The sequence below is a fragment of the Ranitomeya variabilis genome, chromosome 3 (genome assembly GCF_051348905.1).
Source record: "Ranitomeya variabilis isolate aRanVar5 chromosome 3, aRanVar5.hap1, whole genome shotgun sequence".
Classification (NCBI taxonomy): domain Eukaryota; kingdom Metazoa; phylum Chordata; class Amphibia; order Anura; family Dendrobatidae; genus Ranitomeya; species Ranitomeya variabilis.
Window position 1 is genome coordinate 423018487 of NC_135234.1, and position 27030 is coordinate 423045516.

General features: G+C 45.2%; 1 protein-coding gene across 1 annotated transcript in view; it reads right to left on the reverse strand.

The window, feature by feature from the left end:
- The window catches only part of LOC143818287 (multidrug and toxin extrusion protein 1-like), a 241583-nt gene that overhangs the window by 25826 nt on the left and 188727 nt on the right, over positions 1 to 27030 (reverse strand). The window contains exons 14-15 of the mRNA XM_077299643.1: positions 18838 to 18970; positions 5869 to 5963 (exon numbers count right to left, since the gene is read on the reverse strand). Coding sequence (XP_077155758.1) covers positions 5869 to 5963; positions 18838 to 18970 — 228 coding nt within the window. The remainder of the gene's footprint in view (positions 1 to 5868; positions 5964 to 18837; positions 18971 to 27030) is intronic.

Consider the following 27030-nt stretch of genomic DNA (forward strand, 5'->3'; position numbering starts at 1 on the left):
TAATTCCCTTACACCTACGCCGTGGCAACCTCACACACTTGCCTTGCATGGCTTACGTCCTCAACCTGATGGTACAGCAATTTCTCCGCCACTATCCTGGCCTGGATGCGGTGCTGCAGAAAGCATGGTCCCTGTGTTGCTCACTTCTGACGATCGCACCTGCAGGTCATCGACTTGCATTGCTACAGAGGTCTTCCGGCCTACCGGTTATCCGTTTGTTTAGCGATGTTCCAACATGGTGGAATTCCACTCTGCACATGTTGAAGCAGCTGTGGCAGCAGCGATGAGCCCTGGTGCAGTATGTCCTTCAGCACAGCCTGGGCCAACGCAGTCCAGACGTGGTGCAAAACACGCTTGCGGAGTGGGCACATGTGAAGGACCTCTGCACCCTTCTGCACTGTTTTCAAATGGCTAGTAAGATGGTTAGTGCTGACGATGCCATAATCAGCATCACTATTCCGGTCATATGCATGCCGGACTGCACTTTGAATTGTCTGCGTGAGGAGGTGATGGTCCCAGAGTAAGAGTTGGAAGCAGAGGGGGCTACAGAAGGTATAACAATATTTCAAAATTCAGGATTGTCATCGCACAAGCGGGTACCATGGGATGGTGACTTACCAGACAATCTGTTAGTGAAGATGCAGGAGCCGGGGAACAAATTGATGAGAATGAGGTGATAAACACGCAACAGTCAGGAGATTAAGAGGATAATGATATGCTCTCTGTTGTCCATGGTTGGTGGGAAGAGACGGAGGAAGCAACCTTGAGTGTTACCCTACCACCAACACAGCATGGATTTTAACCTCATGGAAGTGCCCGACACATTACCGCCTTCTTGCTGCATTATCTTCAACATGATGCCCGGATTCTTAGGGTTAGAAATAGTGCTGACTACTGGGTTAGTACTCTGTTAGATCCATGCTACAAAAGTAAATTTAGCCATATGCTTCCTCCCCTGGAAAGGGATGCATGGATGCTGGAGTATCGAAATACGCTTGTAATCAATATTAAAAGTGGTTTTCACAAAGACAGCAGCGAGGCACACAGTGTGCATCCCAGTTGTAGACTGACTGGCACTTCCAAGCTAATGTGAACAGGTGCCAACTAGGAGCAGCTACCTCCAGATATAATAAAGAAACTATGCTATTCATATATCATATATTTCACATTGACATGCTTTAGCACTACAATGTGCAACTTTTTTATTTTATCGCTAAAACAGTAGCAGCAGCAGTGTAAGTGGCATAATTAATTTCTGTGAGTCGTTTAACAAATTTTTTATACCAGCAGAACAAAGTACAAGTTTGATACGCTGTGAACAACTAGAGAGGATGGTGCAGGAGTATCTGGAGCTCAATATCAATACCTTCAGGGGTGGTTTTGAGCCTTTTACATTTTGGTTTTCAAAAATGGAAGAGTGGCCTGATCTCGCCTGTCACGCCTTGGAGGTTTTTGTCATGTCCGGCAGCCAGTGTTTTCTCTGTTATGATCCGGTGGTAGGATCACAAAACTGACCTGATAAATAAACCTGAATATAAGGACGAGCTCTGGGGATGTGGAAACTATACTGACCGCAACCCTGATCCTATCCAAACACACTAAAGGCAGCCGTGGAGCGTTACCTAAAAACCTAGACGCCTCTTCACAGCCTGAGGAACTAACTACCCCTAGAGAGAAAGCAAAGCCTCACTTGCCTCAGAGAAATAACCCCAAAGTTTAGACAGCCTCCACAAATAATAACGGTGAGTTAAGGGGAAAATACAAACATAGTAATGAAAAACAGGTTTAAGCAAATGAGGCCCGCTAACGCTAAATAGACTGAAGATAGCAAGGGATTTGTGCGGTCAGTACAAAAACTATCAAAAACTATCCACGCAGAAAATACAAGAACCCCCACACCGACTCACGATGTGAGGGGCGCACTCTGCACCCCAGAACTTCCAGCAAGCAAAAAATCACATATAAGCAAGCTGGACTAAACTCATCATATATTAAGAAACATTTTCAAGAGAAAAATGAGCAAACATGAACTAGCAAGACTTAGCTTCTCCGGATGGAGACAGGTCACAAGGAAGTCCAGAGAGATCAGAACCAGTACTGAATACAACGACAGCAGGCAACAAGTAAAGGTCCAGGTGGAGTTAAATAGGAACCAGCATAGCAGGAAATGAGGCAGCTGAGCCCAGCTCCAGACCCGCAGTATCGCTAAAGGCCACCAGAGGGAGCCCAGATGGAATTCACAACATTTCTCATAACGTGTCTTCAGCACTGCTGGTGGTGTCCTGACGGATAAACACATCCGGCTGAAACCTCAAAGTGTAGTCCGCCTAACATTCATTAAAATGAATAAGTCATGGATCGCCAATGACTTTCGCACCCCAGTCGCAGATAGGGCAGACTGGGTGATTGTGTCATTTTTAGTGTCATGTGTTGATTTGCCTTCTTGAAGTCTGTGCCATCTTTGTGGTGTCTTCTGTGCCTGTTGTTGCTACTGCCACTGAAGTTGCAAATAGAGATGAGTGAATTTGATCGGATCACTGCTTATTCGGCAAGCTATAGTGCTGACCGAATAAGCTGCAGAGGGAACCCAGATACATGGAGCATGCTGGATGATCAGCTGTTCCGAGCCGCAGCTGTGTGTGTCACGGCTGTGTGACAGGTACAACACATGCATGGAGAGTCATTTTTAAATGTGGAGACTCCAAGTTGGGTCTCCATCGGGTGGGTTGCCTGTGGTGGAAGTTGAGTCAGACGCCTATTATAATATTTCTACTCTGTGGAAATTGATGCCACTTTAGTGGTGTGTGACAATTATTCTTTGAAATGTGGAGACTCCAAGTTGAGACTCCATCTGTTGGTTTGCCTCTAGTAGAAGGTGAGTCAGAGGCCTATTATATTTTCTCTACTCTGTGGAAACTAATGCCACTTTTGTGCTGTGTGACAATAATTCTTTAGAAATTTGGAAACTCCAAGTTCGGTCTCCATCTGATGGGTTGCCCGTGTAAGTACCGTATTTTTCGGACTACAAGATGCAATCCCCCCCCAAAAAAAGGGGGGAAAATAGGGGGTGCATCTAATGGTCGTAATGCGGGCTTACCCGCAGTGGTGTGGTGGTGGCGGCAGAGGTGCGGGGATGAGGAGGCGCAGTGAGCGGTATGGCATGAGCGGGGTCCCTTTCACAGGTGAGGTGATGCAGCAGCCCGGTAAGCAGCAGAGCCGGGTGAATCATGTTGTTATCGGTGGTGGCGGCCATCTTCCTGAGGCCGTGCGTGCGCAGATGGAGTGCTCTGCTTCCCGGGGCTTCAGGAAAATGGCCGCAGGAGGCCGCGCGTGCGCAGATGGAGATCGCGGTGGCCATTTTCCTGAAGCCGAGTTCGCAGATTTAGATCTTGGCTTCAGGAAAATGGCCGCCGCAATCTCCATCTGCGCACGCACGGCCTCCCGTGGCCATTTTCCTGAAGCCCCGGGAAGCAGAGCACTCCATCTGCGCACGCACGGCCTCAGGAAGATGGCCGCCACCACCGATAACAACATGATTCACCCGGCTCTGCTGCTTACCGGGCTGCTGCATCACCTCACCTGTGGAAGGAACCCTGCTCACGCCATACCGCTCATTATCCCCGCACCTCTGCCGTCGCCACACCACTGCTGCAACCCTCCCATGGACACCAGGCCGTGGTGTCGCCCACCTAAGCAGGAAGGGACCCTGCTCAGGTGCACGCCGTACCTCATCACCCCACCTCTGCCGACACCATGCCTCCTGTGACCCTGCTCTGCCACCGCCAGCCCTCAGGTAAGATACTGTAAATTCAGACAATGAGGCCATGTGCACACGTTAAGTATTTTTCTCGTTTATTTCGCGTTTTTTCGCTATAAAAACATGATAAAAACACGAAAAAAACGCTTACATATGCCTCCCATTATTTTCAGCTTATTCCGCATTTCTTGTGCAAATGTTGCATTTTTTTCCACGAAAAAATCGCATCGCGGAAAAAAAAGCAACATGTTCATTAAATTTGCGGAATTGCGGGGATTCCGAACACCTAGGAATGCATTGATCTGCTTACTTTCCGCATGTGGCTATGCCCACCATGCGGGAAGTAAGCAGATCATGTGCAGTTAGTACCCAGGGTGGAGGAGAGGAGACTCTCCTCCACGGACTGGGCACCATATAATTGGTAAAAAAAAAATAATTAAAATAAAAAATAGTCATATACTCACCTTCGATGGCCCCCGGAGTCTTCCCGCCTCTCAGCGGTGCATGCTGCCGCTTCCGTTCCTATAGATGGTGTGTGTGAAGGACCTGCGATGATGTTGCGGTCATGTTACCGCGACGTCATTGAAGGTCCTGCACGCACACACCATGTATAGGAACGGAAGCCGCTGAGGGGATCGGCTGTCTGCAGGTGAGTATAACCATTTTTTCAATTTTTTTTATTATTTTTAAACATTCTATCTTTTACTATTGATGCTGCATAGGCAGCATCTATAGTAAAAAGTTGGTCACACTTGTCAAACACCATGTTTGACAAGTGTGACCAACCTGTCAATCAGTTCTCCAAGCGATGCTACAGATCGCTTGGAAAACTTTAGCATTCTGCAAGCTAATTACGCTTGCAAAATGCTAAAAAAAACGCGAAAAAAACAGGGAAAAAACGCAAAAAAAAAATGCAGATTTCTTGCAGAAAATTTCCGGTTTTCTTCAGGAATTTTCTGCAAGAAATCCTGACGTGTGCACATACCCTAAGACGGACCCCCATCTTATAAAAAATATTTTTTTCTTTTTTTTCTGCAATTTTCACCCCAAATTTGGGGGGCGTCTTATGGTCCGGTGCATCTTATAGTCCGAAAAATATGGTAGCTCTCCCAGACAGGCAGGCATGCACTTACTTTCAGTCAACTATCTGTGTTACTTTCCTTACATTTTTCACTACCAATATTACTGTATGAATCTGATGTTTGTGCCATCTGAGTGTGGCTGAAATAAAATAAATAAATAAATTGGAGGTGTTGCATCATTTATGAGGTCTCCCAGCTAAGAAGGTTTACACCGCTCTCTTAACCACCAGGTCCTAATTGAAACTTCAATTGCGAGCTGTACAGTAAATGCTGGGCCAGGCTGACTGCCTCTGTGCCATTTGCAAATTACTACTGAGGGTCAATTGATGTCACTTGTCCTGATGTTTGCCCCTACTTTTAGCTGTTTGGGAAGCTTTCTGTCACCCCTTAAGGTGTTGTCTATGCGTTTGGTTTGGCCTCTCATTTAATCTAATAGGGTTTGGGTACATTCGACGAACTGTTCTGCGAATCCAAAACGAACCTTGAAAGGTTTGCTCATCTCTAATTGTGACAGAATAATGTATTTCTATGCAGTTGTCACGCTCAGGTCAGGAGAGCCGATGGTCAGTCCGAGGATGCGATCCTAGCTTGAGAAACACATCTGTCTGTTTGCTCCCTAATGAACATTTGCATATTACAGCCACACAAGCCTCTTCTATACCACTTTCCCCCAGCCACCATTATTATACCCCCTGAAAGTGCTATGAGGGCTGCCCAAACTCTGTCTTTTGGGGGGCTTTGGCAGTTCCTATGATATTTTCCTATTCTTCCAGGAGTTCTCCCTTTTTTCCGAGAGCCTCCCTAACACTTTGAGAAAGTTGGCAAGTTTGTTTTTAATGTTGGCGTACATATTTACTGCAAAAAAAAGGGAAGTTAATACTGGATCTTTTGAAGATTATAAGCTCATAATGTCTTAATATTATAAAACTTTTTTTTTTTAAAGAAAATCTTTTTTTTTTCTACGAGAACTATATATCAATAACTCACAATTACTTAACAATCAAATAGATTTCTTTAATGGATACTTACTTCAATTGCAATATCTTTCCAGCTCACTCTGAAGAGGTAGATGATAAAAAACGCGGAAAGGAACACTCCACAGAAGATCATTCCATACCAAAGCCCTTTATATAAAATAACATGGTTATGTAAAGTACCAACGCTATTATTATTATTATTATTATTATTATTATTATTATTTATTGTTATAGCGCCATTTATTCCATGGCGCTTTACAAGTGAGGAGGGGTATACATAAAACGCTATATTTATTAACATCCTTTTAGAGGTTTAGGCTATGTGCACACGTCCAGAATTACCACTGAAATTTCTGCGGCAATTCCGCAACTGTGCCACGGGTAAAACGCATGCGGAATTGGCATGCATTTTCCCGCTAAACACTAACATTTTGCAAGCGTAATTAGCTTGCAGAATGCTAGCGTTTTCCAAGCAATCTGTAATATAGTGTTTGACGAGTGTGACCAACTTTTTACAATTGATTCTGCCTATGCAGCATCAATAGTAAAAAGATCTAATGTTAAAAATAATAAAAATAATAAAAAATAGTGATATTCTCACCTTCCGGTGTCCCCGCAGCGTTCCCACTCCTTGCGATGCTCCCGTTCCCAATAATGCCTCGCGGGATGCCGGAAGGTGAGAATATCATGATTTTTTATTTTAATTCTTTTTTTTTTTTTTACAATTATATGGTTCCCAGGGCCTGTTGGAGAGTCTCCTCTCCTCCACCATGGGTACCAACCGCACATGATCCGCTTACTTCCCGCATAGTGGGCATAGCCCCATGCGGGAAGTAAGCGGATCAATGCATTCCTATGTGTGTGGAATCCCCGCGGTTCCGCACAAAGAATGAACATGCTGCGTTTTTTTCCAGAATGCGATTCCGCCGCGGAAAAGAAACGCAACATGTGCACAAAAATTGCGGATTGCATTCTAATAATAGGATGCTTAATGTATGCGTTTTTTTCACGGTTTTATTGCATTTTATGGCGAAAAACCGCGAAAAATCCTGAACGTGTGCACATAGCCTTAATGTGTAGCTAATAACTCTTAGATCATGTAGGGTTTTAAAAATGTTTTCTGTGCAAAATATAGTAGAACATATTAATGCGCTTCCCACAACATCAAGTATCTTCTGCAACCTTTCTCTCATCCCTTCTTTTTTGCCCCTTTTTTCCATGCCCCTGTGAGACTGTATTTAACATAGAAATAAACATATTTTTCATCCGAATACACGATTCAGTATATTTTTATGAAAATATTTCCTTCCCTTATGGCTAGCTATATATACAGGCAAACTATGCCTATAGGTAAACCTAGTCCTGCATACAATATATTTTATGGCTGTTAGAGTAAGGAAGGGGTTAATGTCTTCAGGCCTGCCAAATTTCATAAGGGTGGTAATTCTCAGCAACTCATTGAAAAAAAGACATACTGAAGGGTGTGACTAAGCTGGGTGTATGCATAGAGTGTATTCATTTATTATGCAGCTATGTAGGTAATAAAGACTTATATAAAATAACTAGCTGTTTCCAGTCAGCTAACGCTCGGCACGCTCATTGCTATCTAATTAACGCTGCTGGTGATTATGCAATTAAATGACTGAAGTGGTTGAATTACATAGAAAGGAAGTGCTGCGTGTAATAATGTGGGGGGAGGAGCCTTGTGTGGTAATGTGTGGGGACGGAGCCTCATGTGGTAATGTGGGGGACGGAGCCTTGTGTGGTAATGTGGGGGACGGAGCCTCGTGTGGTAATGTGTGGGGACGGAGCCTCATGTGGTAATGTGGGGGGAGGGGCCTCGTGTGGTAATGTGTGGGGACGGAGCCTCGTGTGGTAATGTGTGCGGACGGAGCCTCGTGTGGTAATGTAGGGGGACGGAGCCTCATGTGGTAATGTGTGGGGACGCAGCCTCATGTGGTAATGTGTGGGGACGGAGCCTCGTGTGGTAATGTGGGGGGAGGAGCCTCGTGTGGTAATGTGTGGGGACGGAGCCTCGTGTGGTAATGTGTGCGGACGGAGCCTCGTGTGGTAATGTAGGGGGACGGAGCCTCTTGTGGTAATGTGTGGGGATGGAGCCTCGTGTGGTAATGTGGGGGGACGGAGCCTCATGTGGTAATGTAGGGGATGGAGCCTCGTATGGTAATGTGTGGGGACACAGCCTCGTGTGGTAATGTGTGCGGACGGAGCCTCGTGTGGTAATGTAGGGGGACGGAGCCTCGTGTGGTAATGTGTGGGGACAGAGCCTTGTGTGGTAATGTGTAGGGGCAGAGCCTCGTGTGGTAATGTGTGGGGACGCAGCCTCGTGTGGTAATGTGTGGGGACGTAGCCTCGTGTGGTAATGTGTGGGGACAGAGCCTCGTGTGGTAATGTGGGGGGACGGAGCCTCGTGTGGTAATGTGTGGGGACGAAGCCTCATGTGGTAATATGGGGGGCGGAGCCTCGTGTGGTAATGTATAGGGACGCAGCCTCGTGTGGTAATGTGGAGGGATGGAGCCTCGTGTGGTAATGTGGGGGGATGGATGTTGTGAACTCTGTTTTCAGGCTCCCTCTTGTGGTCACAGGTGGTATTGTGTGACTTTTGTTTTGGGCTCCCCCTGGTGGCTTTGTTTGTTATCCTGCGGGTCTGTGGCTATCAGCTGCCTCGTTATTCACTTGGGAGTTTCCTATTTAGCTCTGTTTCACTTCCACTTGTTGCCGGCTGTCAATGTACTCAGTGCTATTCTGATTACTCCTGATGATCTTCGGTTTCAGTCTCTTCAGGAGAAGCTAAGTTCTGTTTAATTATTTTTTGCTCATCAGTCTGCAATATGATTTCTGTGTATGATGAGTTTAGTCCAGCTTGCTAATATGTGATTTTTTCTGCTGGTTTGCTCTGGGGTACAGAGTTGCTTCCCCCGCACCGTTAGTTGGTACGGGGGCTCGAGCGATCTCTGCGTGGATATTTTGAATAGGGTTTTAAATTGACCGCACAGTTCCCTTTCTATTTTCTCCTTTCTAGTGTTAGCGGGCCTCATTTGCTAAATCTAATTTCATCTCTGCATTTGTGCTTTCCCCTTAACTCACCGTTAATATTTGTGGGGGGCTATTCTATATCTTTGGGGTCATTTCACTGAGGCAAGTGAGGACTTTCGTTCCCTCTAGGAATAGTCAGTTTCTCAGGCCGTGAAGAGACGTCTAGAATTTTCAGGTAACGTTCCACGGCTGCCTATAGTTGTTTGCGGATAGGATCAGGTTGCGGTCAATTCAGTTACCACTTCCCCAGAGTTTGTAGTCAGTTTAGTTACTTAGCTAGTCCTACTTGCGATCCTTGCCACTAGGATCATAACAGTACAGCCGGCCGGTAAAGTGTTAATTGCATGGCAGAAGCAGGAGAAAAGAAGCCTTGAGAATTTTTTTTTTTTTTTTTTGCCGTGTGTCTAGCTACTGTGTGTCTAGCTTCTCTCCTCCTCTTGATCTTGGTGTGGCTCTGAACTCAGCTGCTGATATGGATATTCAGAGTTTGGCCTCCAGTGTAGATCATCTTGCTGCAAGGGTACAAAGTATTCAGGATTTTGTTGTTCACAGTCCTATGTCAGAGCCTAGAATACCTATTCCAGAGTTGTTTTCTGGAGATAGATCTAGGTTCCTGAATTTTAAGAACAATTGTAAATTGTTTCTTTCTTTGAAACCTCGTTCCTCTGGTGATTCCGTTCAGCAAGTTAAAATTATAATTTCTTTCTTGCTTGGTGACCCTCAAGATTGGGCCTTCGCATTGGCGCCAGGGGATCCGGCATTGCTCAGTGTTGATGCGTTTTTTCTGGCCCTTGGATTGCTCTATGAGGAACCTAATCTTGAGAACCAGGCTGAAAAAGCGTTGTTGGCCCTCTCTCAGGGGCAAGATGAAGCAGAGGTGTACTGCCAGAAATTTCGGAAATGGTCGGTGCTTACTCAGTGGAATGAGTGTGCCCTGGCTGCAAATTTCAGAAAAGGTCTTTCTGAGGCCATTAAGAATGTCATGGTGGGGTTCCCTACGCCTGCAGGTCTGAATGAGTCAATGACTCTGGCCATTCGGATTGATCGGCGTTTGCGGGAGCGCAAACCTGCGCACTATTTGGCGGTGTCTTCTGAACAGACACCTGAGTCTATGCAATGTGATAGAATTCTGACCAGAAGTGTACGGCAAAATTATAGACGGCAAAATGGGTTGTGCTTTTACTGTGGTGACTCAGCTCATGTTATCTCAGCATGCTCTAAGCGCAAAAAAAAGGTTGATAAATCTGTCACCATTGGTACTTTACAGCCTAAGTTCATTTTGTCTGTTACCCTGATTTGTTCCTTGTCATCTTACCCGGTTATGGCTTTTGTAGATTCAGGTGCTGCCCTGAGTCTGATGGACTTGTCATTTGCCAGGTGCTGTGGTTTTGTTTTGGAGCCTTTAAAATTCCCTATCCCACTAAGGGGAATTGATGCTACACCATTGGCTATGAATAAACCTCAGTACTGGACGCAAGTGACCATGTGCATGACTCCTGTTCATCAGGAGGTGATTCGCTTTCTTGTTCTGCATAATTTGCATGATGTTGTCGTGTTGGGTCTGCCATGGTTGCAGACTCATAATCCAGTCCTGGATTGGAAAGCAATATCTGTGTCAAGTTGGGGTTGTCAGGGAATTCATGGCGACGCTCCTGTGGTGTCAATTGCTTCATCCACTCCTTCTGAAGTCCCTGCATTTTTGTCAGACTACCAGGATGTATTTGATGAGCCCAAACTCAGTTCTCTACCTCCTCATAGGGATTGTGATTGTGCTATAAATTTGATTCCTGGTAGTAAGTTTCCTAAGGGACGACTTTTCAATTTGTCAGTGCCGGAGCATGCTGCCATGCGGAGTTATATAAAGGAGTCTTTGGAGAAAGGACTTATTCGCCCCTCCTCCTCCCCTCTTGGTGCGGGGTTCTTTTTTGTGGCTAAGAAGGATGGTTCTCTGAGACCTTGTATTGATTATCGCCTTCTAAATAAAATCACGGTCAAATTTCAGTATCATTTGCCATTGTTATCTGATCTGTTTGCTCGCATTAAGGGGTCTAGTTGGTTCACCAAGATAGATCTTCGTGGTGCGTATAACCTTGTGTGTATTAAGCAGGGTGATGAATGGAAAACTGCATTTAATACGCCCGAAGGCCATTTTGAGTACTTGGTGATGCCTTTTGGACTTTCTAACGCTCCTTCTGTCTTTCAGTCTTTTATGCACGACATCTTCCGCGAATATCCGGATAAATTTATGATTGTGTATCTGGATGATATTCTGTTTTTTTCTGATGATTGGGAGTCCCATGTTAAGCAGGTCAGGATGGTGTTTCAGGTCCTGCGTGCCAATGCTTTATTTGTGAAGGGCTCAAAATGTCTTTTTGGAGTCCAGAAGGTTTCTTTTTTGGGTTTCATTTTTTCTCCTTCTACTATTGAGATGGACCCAGTCAAGGTTCAGGCTATTCATGACTGGACGCAGCCTACATCTGTTAAGAGTCTTCAGAAGTTCTTGGGTTTTGCTAATTTTTACCGTCGCTTCATCGCTAATTTTTCTGGTGTTGTTAAGCCTTTGACGGATTTGACCAAGAAAGGTTCTGATGTTACTAACTGGTCTCCTGCGGCTGTGGAGGCCTTTCGGGAGCTGAAGCGCCGGTTTTCTTCGGCTTCGGTCTTATGTCAGCCAGATGTCTCTCTTCCTTTCCAGGTCGAGGTTGATGCTTCCGAGATTGGAGCGGGGGCTGTTTTGTCGCAGAGAAGCACCAATGGCTCTGTGATGAAGCCATGTGCTTTCTTTTCAAGAATGTTTTCCCCTGCCGAGCGGAATTATGATGTCGGTAATCGGGAGTTGTTGGCTATGAAGTGGGCATTTGAGGAGTGGCGACATTGGCTCGAGGGAGCTAAGCATCGTGTGGTGGTCTTGACTGATCACAAGAATCTGATTTATCTCGAGTCGGCCAAGCGGCTGAATCCTAGACAGGCTCGTTGGTCATTGTTTTTCTCTCGTTTTGATTTCGTGGTCTCGTATCTGCCTGGTTCGAAGAATGTAAAGGCTGATGCTCTTTCTAGGAGTTTTGTGCCTGACTCTCCTGGAGATTCAGAGCCGGCTGGTATTCTCAGAGAAGGGGTGATTTTGTCTGCCCTCTCCCCAGATTTGCGACGAGTGCTGCAGGAGTTTCAGGCGGATAGACCTGACCGTTGTCCACCGGAGAGACTGTTTGTCCCGGATAGATGGACCAGCAGAGTTATTTCCGAGGTTCATTCTTCGGTGTTGGCGGGCCATCCTGGAATATTTGGTACCAGAGATTTGGTGGCCAGGTCCTATTGGTGGCCTTCCTTGTCGCGGGATGTGCGTTCCTTTGTGCAGTCTTGTGGAATTTGTGCTCGGGCTAAGCCTTGCTGTTCTCGTGCCAGTGGTTTGCTGTTACCTTTGCCTGTCCCGAAGAGGCCTTGGACACACATTTCCATGGATTTTATTTCGGATCTCCCTGTCTCTCAGAGAATGTCTGTCATCTGGGTGGTGTGTGATCGTTTTTCTAAGATGGTCCATTTGGTGCCCTTGCCTAAGTTGCCTTCCTCCTCTGAGTTGGTTCCACTGTTTTTTCAAAATGTGGTTCGTTTGCATGGGATCCCTGAAAATATTGTTTCCGACAGAGGATCCCAGTTTGTGTCTAGATTTTGGCGGACCTTTTGCGCTAAGATGGGCATTGATTTGTCTTTTTCGTCTGCCTTCCATCCTCAGACGAATGGCCAAACCGAACGAACTAATCAGACCTTGGAAACCTATTTGAGATGTTTTGTTTCTGCTGATCAGGAGGACTGGGTGACTTTTTTGCCATTGGCCGAGTTTGCCCTTAATAATCGGGCTAGTTCTGCTACTTTGGTTTCTCCTTTTTTTTGTAATTCGGGGTTTCATCCTCGTTTTTCCTCGGGTCAGGTGGAGCCTTCTGACTGTCCTGGAGTGGATGTTGTGGTGGATAGGTTGCATCAGATTTGGAATCATGTTGTGGACAATTTGAAGCTATCACAAGAGAAGGCTCAGCGCTTTGCCAACCGCCGTCGCTGTGTGGGTCCCCGACTTCGCGTTGGGGACTTGATGTGGTTGTCTTCTCGCTTTGTTCCTATGAAGGTCTCCTCTCCTAAGTTCAAGCCTCGGTTTATCGGTCCTTATAAGATTTTGGAAGTCCTTAACCCTGTGTCATTTCGTTTGGACCTCCCAGCATCGTTTGCTATTCATAATGTGTTTCATCGGTCGTTGTTGCGGAGGTATGTGGTGCCTGTGGGTCCTCCGGTTGAGCCTCCTGCCCCTGTGCTGGTTGAGGGAGAATTGGAATACGTGATGGAGAAGATCTTGGATTCTCGTATTTCTAGACGGAGGCTTCAGTATTTGGTTAAATGGAAGGGCTATGGTCAGGAGGATAATTCCTGGGTTGTCGCCTCTGATGTTCATGCGGCCGATTTGGTTCGTGCCTTCCATGTGGCTCACCCTGATCGCCCTGGGGGTTTAGATGAGGGTTCGGTGACCCCTCCTCAAGGGGGGGGTACTGTTGTGAACTCTGTTTTCAGGCTCCCTCTTGTGGTCACAGGTGGTATTGTGTGACTTTTGTTTTGGGCTCCCCCTGGTGGCTTTGTTTGTTATCCTGCGGGTCTGTGGCTATCAGCTGCCTCGTTATTCACTTGGGAGTTTCCTATTTAGCTCTGTTTCACTTCCACTTGTTGCCGGCTGTCAATGTACTCAGTGCTATTCTGATTACCCCTGATGATCTTCGGTTTCAGTCTCTTCAGGAGAAGCTAAGTTCTGTTTAATTATTTTTTGCTCATCAGTCTGTAATATGATTTCTGTGTATGATGAGTTTAGTCCAGCTTGCTAATATGTGATTTCTTCTGCTGGTTTGCTCTGGGGTACAGAGTTGCTTCCCCCGCACCGTTAGTTGGTGCGGGGGCTCAAGCGATCTCTGCGTGGATATTTTGAATAGGGTTTTAAATTGACCGCACAGTTCCCTTTCTATTTTCTGCTTTCTAGTGTTAGCGGGCCTCATTTGCTAAATCTAATTTCATCTCTGCGTTTGTGCTTTCCCCTTAACTCACCGTTAATATTTGTGGGGGGCTATTCTATATCTTTGGGGTCATTTCACTGAGGCAAGTGAGGACTTTCGTTCCCTCTAGGAATAGTCAGTTTCTCAGGCCGTGAAGAGACGTCTAGGATTTTCAGGTAATGTTCCACGGCTGCCTATAGTTGTTTGCGGATAGGATCAGGTTGCGGTCAATTCAGTTACCACTTCCCCAGAGTTTGTAGTCGGTTTAGTTACTTAGCTAGTCCTACTTGCGATCCTTGCCACTAGGATCATAACAGATGGAGCTTCGAGTGGTAATGTGGGGGGATGGAGCATCATGTGGCAATGTCTGGGGATGGAGCCTCGTGTGATAATGTGCATGGACGGAGCCTCGTGTGGTAATATGGGGGGCGGAGCCTCGTGTGGTAATGTGTGGGGGATGGAGCCTCGTGTGGTAATGTGTGTGGACGGAGCCTCGTGTGGTAATGTGTGTGGACGGAGCCTCGTGTGGTAATGTGGGGGGACGGAGCCTCATGTGGTAATGTGTGGGGACGGAGCCTCGTGTGGTAGTGTGTGGGGACGGAGCCTCGTGTGGTAATGTGTGGGGACGGAGCCTCGTGTGGTAATGTGGGGGGGCGGGACTATGTGTGGTAATGTGGCGGGGGCAGGATTATCTGTGGTAATGTGGTGGGGGGCGGGATTATCTGTGGTAATGTGATGGGGGCGGGATTATGTGTGGTGATGTGGTGGAGGGGCGGGATTATGTGTGGTAATGTGGTGGGGGGTGGGATTATGTGTGGTAATGTAGAAGGGGGGCGGGATTATCTGTGGTAATGTGATGGGGGCGGGATTATGTGTGGTGATGTGGTGGAGGGGTGGGATTATCTGTGGTAATGTGGTGGGGGGGCGGGATTATGTGTGGTAATGTGGTGGGGGCGGGATTATTTGTGGTAATGTGGTGGGGGGTAGCATTATCTGTGGTGATGTGGTGGGGGGATGGGATTATCGGTGGTAATGTAGGGGGGGGCGGGATTATGTGTGGTGATGTGGTGGAGGGGTGGGGTTATGTGTGGTGATGTGGTGGGGGGCGAGATTATGTGTGGTAATGTGGTGGGGGGCAGGATTATCTGTGGTAATGTGGTGGGGGGTGGGATTATCTGTGGTAATGTGGTGGAGGCGGAATTATGTGTGGTGATGTGGTAGAGGGGTTGGATTATGTGTGGTAATGTGGTGGGGGGGCGGGATTGTGTGTGGTAATGTGGTGGGGGGTCGGGATTGTGTGTGGTGATGTGGTGGTGGGGATTGTGTGTGGTGATGTGGTGGGGGCGGGATTCTGTGTGGTGATGTGGGGGGCGGGATTGTGTGTGGTAATGTGGTGGGGGCGGGATTGTGTGTGGTAATGTGGTGGGGGGGCGGGATTGTGTGTGGTAGTGTGGTGGGGGGCAGGATTATATGTGGTGATGTGGTTGGGGGGCTGGATTATGTGTGGTAATGGGGTGGGGGGCGGGATTATGTGTGGTGATGTGGTGGGTTGGCGGGATTATGTGTGGTAATGTGGTGGGGGCGGGATTGTGTGTGGTAATGTGGTAGGGTTGGGATTGTGTGTGGTAATGGGGTGGGGGGCGAGATTATGTGTGGTGATGTGGTGCAGATTGTGTGTGGTAATGTGGTGGGGGGTGGGATTGTGTGTGGTAATATGGTGGGGAGGTGGGATTGTGTGGTTATGTGGTGGGGGTGGGATTGTGTGTGGTAATGGGGTGGGGGGCGGGATTGTGTGTGGTAATGTGGTGGGGGGCGAGATTGTGTGTGGTTATGTGGTGGGGGCGGGATTGTGTGTGGTAATGGGGTGGGGGGCGGTATTATGTGTGGTGATGTGGGGGTGGAGCTACTGTGCAGGGGGCAGGATTAGTGAGTGTGATGTAGTGGGGGGTGGGATTATGTGTGGTGATGTGGTGGGGAGGCGGGATTATGTGTGGTAATGTGGTGGGGGCGGGATTGTGTGTGGTAATGTGGTGGGGGGGCGGGGGCGGGATTGTGTGTGGTAATGTGGTGGGGTTGGGATTGTGTGTGGTAATGGGGTGGGGGCGAGATTATGTGTGGTGATGTGGTTCGGATTGTATGTGGTAATGTGGTGGGGGCGGGATTGTGTGTGGTAATGGGGTGGGGGGCGGGATTGTGTGTGGTAATGGGGTGGGGGGGCGGGATTGTGTGTGGTAATGTGGTGGGGGGCGGGATTGTGTGTGGTTATGTGGTGGGGGCGGGATTGTGTGTGGTAATGGGGTGGGGGGCGGTATTATGTGTGGTGATGTGGGGGTGGAGCTACTGTGCAGGGGGCGGGATTAGTGAGTGTGATGTAGTGGGGGGCGGGATTATGTGTGGTGATGTGGTGGGGGGGCAGGACTATGTGTGGTAATGTGGTGGGGGGCGGGATTGTGTGTGGTAATGTGGTGGGGGGGCGGGATTGTGTGTGCTAATGTGGTTGGGGCAGGATTGTGTGTGGTAATGTGGTGGGGGGCGGGATTCTGTGTGGTGATGTCGTGGGGGGTGGAGCTACTGTGCAGGGGGCGGGATTAGTGAGTAATCACGATGCCTCATATATATAGATTCTTATTTTACTTCTTAAAGCTGGTCAATTTAGTATTGTATTATTGTAGTATTGAACATGTCACCAATTTTCTAAGTAAACATATTTCCAAAGGTGCTATTGTCATTGGTTTAGGCTTATGTCCAATCTCCTGATGACGCCGCTAGCGCGGTGAAACATGTTGGGGGGACGCTGGTGCCAAAATTTGTTGTCCTATTCTGTCAATATGTATTAGCATACCGGGTGATATACACATTCTAAATATAAATTAGCAGGAATACTGCATAAATTAAATGCAGACTTCTGAGACAGATTAGGGACAAAATGCTTTATACTCTCTGCATATACTTTATTTGAATTAATAGAAATAAAAGCTAAATTTTATGGTCTTCTAGTGAGGGTTTATTTGGGGTTCTCCCCAATTTGGAAATTATGAATTTTTTTTATATATATATCACTCCAAAGACCATCTTTGTTCCTCCATTATTTTTGTCATATTTCCAAAGGTGCTATTGACATGAAAATCTCACCTGATGGTAACAGCACATACAATGCACACAGGCAAAGAAATTAAACCATAGATGTCCATAAATTACGTTATGTGTAATAATGAGAAATGACACAGGGAAAAAGTATTGATATGGTAGAAGAAATAAAGGCCGCACTCACCGATCTTCTTACAGGTAACTTTATTAGAAATTTATCTTCACGGCACGGGGGTGTTTGTACAAGATGTGTGAGAGCCGAACGACGGCCGTTTCGCACCGACCAGGTGCTTCTACACCTGCTTCTACCCGTAGAAGCACCTGGTCGGTGCGAAACGGCCGTCGTTCGGCTCTCACACATCTTGTACAAACACCCCCGTGCCGTGAAGATGAATTTCTAATAAAGTTACCTGTAAGAAGATCGGTGAGTGCGGCCTTTATTTCTTCTACAATATCGTTGTGACAGTATCTTTCTGGCCATAGCACCCGAGATCACAGGCGGACCAGCCAGTAGTTTGTCACCTGAGAGCTCATTCATAGAAGCCGGTGGTGCGGGTTGCTGATTTCTTTTTCACATCAACTATTCAGGAAAAAGTATTGAATACACTTACTAAAATTGAATTAAAAATGTACAAAAGCCTTTGTTGGTGATGACAGCTTCAATACGCCTGTGAATATGGAGCCAATAGTCGCATGCATTGCCCAGGTGTGTCTTTGGCCCATTCTTCCACACAAACATTCTTCAAATTCTGAAGGTTCCATGGGCTCCTCCTATAAACTCTGAGCTTTAATTCCTTCTGTAAGTTTTCTATTCAATTTAGGTTAGGTGATTGGCTCATCCACTCTAACAACTTTAGTTTCTTTCTCTGAAACCAATTAAAATCAGACCCACACCATGATGTTCCCACATCTAAACTTCACTGTTGGTATGGTGTTTTGGGGGTGACATGTATTATGGCATGCAAAGAGTTCAATTTTGGTCTCATATGACCAGACTATATTCTCCTAGTATTTCTCCGGCTTGTCTAAATTTCATTGAGCAAACTTTAAATGCGCTTGACCCTTCTTTTTGTTCAGCAATGGAGTCTTGCGTGGCAACATGGTAATGACACACCTTTTTATAGGCCAACAATTAAATCGGCTGATATTATTTTTTACTAAGTGGCTGGATTGGTTTCTAATTACTGATAGATTTCAGCTGGTTTCATAACTTTCCACGGCTTTTTTCACCTCTCTTTCTTCATGCGTTCAATGTTTTTTCCCTGTGTCATTTCCCAATGTTACACATAACTTAATTCATGGACATCTATGGTTTGATTTCTTTGCCTTTGTGGATTGGATGGGTTGTTACTAACATCATGTCAGTAGCACCTTTAAAAATATATTTACTTATAATATTGGTGACGTGCTCAATACTTATTTCACCTCCTGTATTGCTAACTCTTAATTCATGGGTAAAATCTGTATTCAGTGAAGACAGATTTCACTTTACAGAGATAAGAGATGAGAGTTGGTGCTTTTAAAATTCTATGAGGGAGGAAGAGCTGGAGGCCAGACACAGACTTTCTGCATCAAGTTCTCCTGAAACCGCAGCTACAGTTCTCCATAGATGTTTATGAACACCAACTGTCATCTTTTAGCTCCGTAATGGAAAACTCTAGATTCAGTGAAGACAGCCTTTTCCAATGAATTGAGAAATTTTGTTTGAAATATCAATTCAGAAGGCAAAAAAGCATATTTCTCTAATAAGACATATTACACAGTTTCTTATTTTCATTATACTAAAGATTTATGGAGGAAAAAAGTAAAACGACAGTTAATCTTTACATTCATTTCACATAAAATAGATACGGTACCTTTAATGCCTTGTTTGGCTGCAAACATAAAAGCAGCAGCAACTGGTAATCCAAGCATGTAATAACCAATGGCAAAGATAATGGCACCAATCTTCTGTCTTCCTATCCCTCTCAATACTCCGCTAGAAACACACTGCAAAAACAGACTTTCTTAATATATTGACCAATTTAACAAACTATCAACATTACCTCATCCTTTACAAATGTTTTCGAAACTAGACTGACTAATTGAGCATTGTTGATGACTGCTCACTTTCCAGGAAAAAATGCAGCCAGTATTAATTTTAAAAAATCAGTTTACTATGGGGCTGTACTTTATGCATTCCAAACTATTAAGACCACACAGTAATATACAGCATGCAAAAGATGAGCCAACCCGAACTGTAAAGTTCGTTGTTTGTACTGGACGCCTAGTGTTGGTTGCTGAACTCTGAACACGGACTCCTCCAGGAAGTCTGTGAGAAGATTGCGTTATTGTTCGGATTTAGGATTCTTAATAAAGCTTGTTGAAACGCTGCAGCGCAGTCAATCAACAAGTTTTTAGGCTGCGGGCACTTCCACAGGCATCACAGCTATGCCAATTATTGGCATGGCTGTGACTGGCTAATGTCACCCGTGACCGGGCCTTGTACTAACTCAGGGACAGCTCGAGTAAGGGACAGTGTAAAATAAATAAACAATTAAATAAAATGAAGTGGGGTCCTCCCTATTTTTAATAACCAGCTAAGGCAAAATAGACAGCTGGCTACTAATATTAAAACACTTGGAAGGTCCATGTATATTGGCCCCTTCCCAGCCTAGTAAGGGTACTGTCACACAGTGCAATTTTGATCGCTACGACGGCACGATCCGTGACGTCGCAGCGTCGTATGATTATCGCTCCAGCGTCGTAGACTGCGGTCACACTTTGCAATCACGGCGCTGGAGCGATGCCGAAGTCCCCGGGTAACCAGGGTAAACATCGGGTTACTAAGCGCAGGGCCGCGCTTAGTAACCCGATGTTTACCCTGGTTACCAGCGTAAACGTAAAAAAACAAACAGTACATACTTACATTCCGGTGTCTGTCCCCCGGCGTTCTGCTTCTCTCCACTGTGTAAGCACCATAGCCGGAAAGCAGAGCGGTGACGTCACCGCGTCACCGCTGTGCTCGCTTTCCGGCCGGCAGGCGCTCACAGTGCAGAGAAGCTGAGACGCCGGAGGACAGACACCGGAATGTGAGTATGTACTGTTTGTTTTTTTTACGTTTACGCTGGTAACCAGGGTAAACATCGGGTTACTAAGCGCGGCCCTGCGCTTAGTTACCCGATGTTTACCCTGGTTACAAGCGAACACATCGCTGGATCGGTGTCACACACAACGATCCAGCGATGTCAGCGGGTGATCAAGCGACGAAAGAAAGTTCCAAACGATCTGATCTGCTACGACGTACGATTCTCAGCAGGGTCCCTGATCGCTGCTGCGTGTCAGACACTGCGATATCGTAACGATATCGCTAGAACGTCACGAATCGTACCGTCGTAGCGATCAAAACTGCACTGTGTGACAGTACCCTTAGACCAGACCTCAGTCACCCCAGAAATGGCGCATCCATTAGATGCACCTGCGCCAATTATGGCGCTTAGCCTCAGCACTTCACGATTGCCATGGTGCGGTGGCAATTGGAGTAATGGTTTATGGGGATGATGTCAGCTTTGTAATGCCAGCTGGCATCAAGCCTGTGGGTTTTGTTTTGGAGAGGTGTCTATCAGATATCCCTATTACTTACCCTGCATTTAAAAATAAAAAGACAACACACACAATAAAAAAAAAGGTTATTTGTATAAAGACTCCCCCTCACATTCCCTGGTTTGACATTTATTATTAAAAATAATCCCAGCAGCTCCAATATAATTCATAGCGGGTTCCTACAACATCCAGCGATTCTCCAAACAACCTATGGAGCGTTGCTCTGAGAACAACACTCCACGCAACTCACAGTCATGTCTCACGAGTGATGAAGTTACTGACGTCTTGGCTCGTGAGACATGACCTCAAGTAACCTGTGGAGCGTTGTTCTCAAAATGACACTCCTTAGGTTGCTTCAGAGAATCACTGGACATCATAGAAACCCACAATGGATTATTATGCTGGGATTACTTTAAAAAAATAAATGGCTAAAACCAGGGAATGTGTGGGGGAGTCTTTATTCAAATTAACTTTTTTCCTTTGTGTGTTTGTGTTTTTATCTTTAAATGCGGGGTTAGAACTGGGTATGTTTGACAGATGCCTCTCTATTACTAACCTCTGGGCTTGATGGCAGCTGGCATTACACAGCTGACATCAACCACAAAAACTATTACCCTGATTGCCACCGTACCAGGGCAATCAGGAAGATTCAAGGCTAAGAGCCAGAATTGGCGCATCTAATGGATGCACCATTTCTGGGACGGCTAAGGGCTGGTCTTATTAAGCTGGGAAGGGGTCTATATCTGTGAGCCTTCCCAGCCTATTAATAACAGCCCCAAGCTGTCTACTTTGCCTTAGCTAGTTATTAAAAATAGGAGGTGCCCCACATTATTTTTTGTGTCCCCCCATTTTTAATAACCAGCAAAAGCAAAGCAGACAGCTGGGGGCTGAAATTAATAGGCTGGGAAGATCCATGGACATTGACCCTTTCCCAGCATAATAAAATCAGCTCACAGCTGTCTGCTTTCCCTTGGCCAGTTATTTAAAATAAGGGGGACCCCACTTCGTTTTTGTCCCATTTATTTTTTAACAAGTAAAGTAAGCTACACACGCAAGGCACTGCTCAACTACTCCACTTGGACCTCCGCCTCCTGGTTCAAGACTATTATTTACATTTTTTTAAATTATATGTTATTTTAAGTAATTTCCCAATCCACATTTGTTTGCAGGGCAATTGTCCTGTTCATACCCGCATTTTGCTTCCTTTTGAAGACCCCTAGCCCTTAATATGACCATTTTACAGCACGTTCAGGTTCCCTTTGACTTATATGGAGTTCAGGTCCAGGATCAAGTTTGGATCAAGTTATGTTATACAAACCAAACTATGGACTAAAGTTCAGCTTCCATGGGTCTGCTCATCCCTAGTCTCGTATAATAAAGCTACACTAACTAAAAAAGTCTCTGTTATTCCGTTGTTAAGTTTGATTAGGTAGAATTAATTGTTTTTAAATGTTCAATTGAGAAAATATATAAACAGCACTTTCCATGTGCAGATATATAATGATAAAGTCGAGTACACAAGACCTGGTGTAAAATGTAAACAATAGATACAAGGAGAAAATAAGGAACACCAGAAAGAATCAATCATCTCACATCCAAAAAATGTAAAAGTTGAATTTTTATTACGATTAAAAAGTAACATATAAGCGAGACAAGACAGACAAGATTTATGAATGCATGGACAAATAGCAGCATATACTGTAATAAAGCTACTAATTAATACTAATATAAAACCCTAGATTAAAACAGAAACACATGAGCAGTGCACACAGTGAACAGGCCTGTAGGGACACGGTTCACACCACCAGGAGACAAACCACACAAAAAGAAGGCACAGTAAAACAAAAAAATACTCTGTTGCAAAAAAATAACAGTAAACAGCAAGTGCTAAAAAAAAGATGGAAAAACACAGGGTATTTGGTTAATACGTTTTTTGCAAACAATGTATATTAAGCCGCTCTACCAAACGTCGAGGTATACCCGTATTAGAGCAGTCCTAACTAATGTATGTAATCCCTATCTGATGTATTTAAAAACCTGGTCATATGTATAATACCTGTATGAGCAGGATTTGTATTAGCACTTGCTGTTTACTGTTATTTTTTTTGCAACAGAGTATTTTTTCTTTTTTTTGTGGTTTGTCTCCTGGTGGTGTGAACAGTGTCCCTACAGACCTGTTCACTGTGTGCACGGCTCATGTGTTTCTGTTTTAATCTATTGTTTTCTTGGTTCTACAAGACTAGGGAGGTTTTCACCCCTCCTTGTGAACCGTGCACATAAAAACTGCTCTATGCTGCGTGCCCACATTGGACATTACCTTTCTGAATCCTGCTCATACAGGTATTATACATATGACCAGGTTTTTAAATACATCAGATAGGGATTACATACATTAGTTAGGACTGCTCTAATACGGGTTTACCTTGACGTTTGGTAGAGCGGCTTAATATACATTTTTTGCAAAAAAACATATTAACCAAATACCCTGTGTTTCCCATCTTTTTATTAGCACTTGCTGTTTACTGTTATTTTTTTGTTTTTGGTTTTACTGTGCCTTTTTTTTGTGTGGTTAATATAAAACCCTGTAGCAAAGCCAAGTAAGCAAGGGATAAATCCTGCGAGACAAGAATTAAGTGGATATAAATCTGCACTGCCAATAGTCCAGGATGTATTAGGAAACTGAAAAGGCTTGAAGGCAGTTTTCATTCATCAACACATTTTGAAATACACATACTTCTTCATTAGAACAAACCAATAGTTTGTCCTAACGACAATAGTAAAAACAACATAAGGGATACCAAAGACAAAAGCAATGTGCAAGAAATAACTTATAACCTTAATGATGTATATAAGCAAACAGGAACTAAATGAAGCAAAATAAGAAAATAGGGAGAGTTAAGTTCTTTGGAAAGCATAACCAAATCCTGGAATACATCTTAGCAGACCAAATGGTAGAAGAATGCTATCCACAAGTATGGCTGGTGAAACCAGCTTCCTGCTTTGTCAGTTGAGAAACTAATATCATATGACTGAGAGGATGACATGCACACTACGTCAAATTTTGCCAGGGTCCCCATCAGGGCATTACTGCCTTGACTGGCGTATGGGGCCCGATGAGCAGAGTGGGCCTACATTGGGCCCCATCTCTTCTGCTCATTGGGCCCCAGCGGCAGGCTTCTGCCGGTACAGCAACTGAACCTGCGTCTGAGACACAGGTTCAGTTAAACTCTATTGCTGTGCGGGCCCGCACAACAATAGTTAAAAGTCGCAAGACAATCGGAGGCTGACAGCTGACGTCAGCGCGCACGTCGCCAGCGTGTGACGTCATTGTCATTCACCGGCGAGTACGTACTTGAAATGCCTGAGGTGGACATCAGAGCTGGAGGGCGACCAGGTAAGGCTACGTTCACATTTGCGTTGTGCGCCGCAGCGTCGGCGACGCAACGCACAATGCAAATGTGAACGCATGCACAACGCAGCGTTTTGTGACGCATGCGTCCTTTTTTTGCTTGATTTTGGACGCACAAAAAATGCAACTTGCTGCGTCCTGTGCGCCCTGATGCGTGCGCCGCAGCGACACATGCGTCACAAAACGCAAATGCAACGCATGTCCATGCGCCCCCATGTTAAATATAGCGGCGCCCGACGCTGCGTCGCACAACGCTAATGTGAACGTAGCCTAAGGCTGGTTTCACATTTGCGTTCTTTGCTGCTGCGTTTTAGCGCAAAAAAACGCATGCGTTTTTTCCCTATATTTAACATTAAAAACGCATGCGTTTTTTGTATGCGTTTTGCCGCGTTTGACGACGCATGCGTCTTTTCTATGCTTGCGTTTTGTTGCAGAAATGCAACATGTAGTAATTTCTAGAGGCTTTTTTTTGCCGCAAAAAAACGCATGCGTTTTTTGCGGCAAAAAAACGTATTGCTGTCTATGTAAACGCATGCATTTTTAAGCACATGCATTTGGTTGCGTTTTAAACGCATGCGTTTCAATAGAAAAAAACCAAGAATGCACACTGATAAGCCACCCCCCACCATCAAGGTGATAAAGGGATCCAATCCCTAACCCTAACCCTACCCCTAACCCTAAAGCCGGTAATTCAATTGCCGGCTTTTCATTTCTCCTGCCTAAACCCGACATGATATGAGACATGGTTTACATACAGTAAACCATGTCATATCCCCCTTTTTTTGCATATTCCACACTACTAATGTTAGTAGTGTGTATGTGCAAAATTTCGGCGTTGTAGCTATTAAATTTAAGGGTTAAATCGCGGAAAAAATTGGCGTGGGCTCCCGCGCAATTTTCTCCGCCAGAGTGGTAAAGCCAGTGACTGAGGGCAGATATTAATAGCCTGGAGAGGGTCCACGGTTATTGGCCCCCCCCCCTGGCTAAAAACATCTGCCCCCAGCCACCCCAGAAAAGGCACATCTGGAAGATGCGCCTATTCTGGCACTTGGCCACTCTCTTCCCACTACCGTGTAGCAGTGGGATATGGGGTAATGAAGGGTTAATGTCACCTTGCTATTGTAAGGTGACATTAAGCCAGATTAATAATGGAGAGGCGTCAATTATGACACCTATCCATTATTAATCCAATTGTATGAAATGGTTAAAAAAAACACACACACAATATTGCAAAGTATTTTAATGAAATAAACACACAGTTTATTGCTCTCTCAATCCACCTGAAGACCCTCGTTCTGTAACAAATTAAAAATAATAAACCAACAATATACATACCTTCCGTAGATCTGTAATGTCCCACGATGTAAATCCATCTAAAAGGGGTTAAAATATTTTACAGGCAGGAGCTCTGCTATAATGCAGCTGTGCTCCTGCCTGTAAACCCCGGGGAATGAAGGTAATGTAGGTCAATGACCTGTAGTTACCTTCAGTCGCGGTGATGCGCCCTCTGCTGGATGTCCTCATATGACCTCGAGCCTGGGAACTTTTTCCCACGCTCGACGTCATATGAGGACATCCAGCAGAGGGCGCATCACTGCGACTGAAGGTAACTACAGGTCATTGACCTACATTACCTTCATTCCCCGGGATTTACAGGCAGGAGCACAGCTGCATTATAGCAGAGCTCCTGCCTGTAAAATATTTTAACCCCTTCAGATGGATTTACATCGTGGGACGTTACAGATCTACGGAAGGTATGTATATTGTTGGTTTATTATTTTTAATTTGTTACAGAACGAGGGTCTTCAGGTGGATTGAGAGAGCAATAAAATATTACAACAACCTGTGTGTTTATTTCATTAAAATACTTTGCAATATTGTGTGTGTTTTTTTTAACCATTTCATACAATTGGATTAATAATTGATAGGTGTCATAATTGACGCCTCTCCATTATTAATCTGGCTTAATGTCACCTTACAATAGCAAGGTGACATTAACCCTTCATTACCCCATATCCCACCGCTACACGGGAGTGGGAAGAGAGTGACCAAGTGCCAGAATAGGCGCATCTTCCAGATGTGCCTTTTCTGGGGTGGCTGGGGGCAGATGTTTTTAGCCAGGGGGGGCCAATAACTGTGGACCCTCTCCAGGCTATTAATATCTGCCCTCAGTCACTGGCTTTACCACTCTGGTGGAGAAAATTGAGCGGGAGCCCACGCCATTTTTTTCCGCGATTTAACCCTTAAATTTAATAGCTACAGTGCCGAAATTTTCCACATACACACTACTAACATTAGAAGTGTGGAATATGCAAAAAAAAGGGGGATATGACATGGTTTACTGTATGTAAACCATGTCTCATATCATGTCGGGTTTAGGCAGGAGAAATTAAAAGCCGGCAATCGGCTTTTCTACTGAAGTAAATATAAATATATATATATATATATATATATATATATATATATATATATGTGTCTCAATGATATATATATATACATATATATATATATACACTCACTGGCCAGTTTATTAGGTACACCTGTCCAACTTCTTGTTAACACTTAATTTCTAATCAGCCAATCACATGGCGGCAACTCAGTGCATTTAGGCATGTAGACATGGTCAAGACAATCTCCTGCAGTTCAAACCGAGCATCAGTATGGGGAAGAAAGGTGATTTGAGTGCCTTTGAACGTGGCATGGTTGTTGGTGCCAGAAGGGCTGGTCTGAGTATTTCAGAAACTGCTGATCTACTGGGATTTTCACGCACAACCATCTCTAGGGTTTACAGAGAATGGTCCGAAAAAGAAAAAAAATCCAGTGAGCGGCAGTTCTGTGGGCGGAAATGCCTTGTTGATGCCAGAGGTCAGAGGAGAATGGGCAGACTGGTTCGAGCTGATAGAAAGGCAACAGTGACTCAAATCGCCACCCGTTACAACCAAGGTAGGCCTAAGAGCATCTCTGAACGCACAGTGCGTCGAACTTTGAGGCAGATGGGCTACAGCAGCAGAAGACCACACCGGGTACCACTCCTTTCAGCTAAGAACAGGAAACTGAG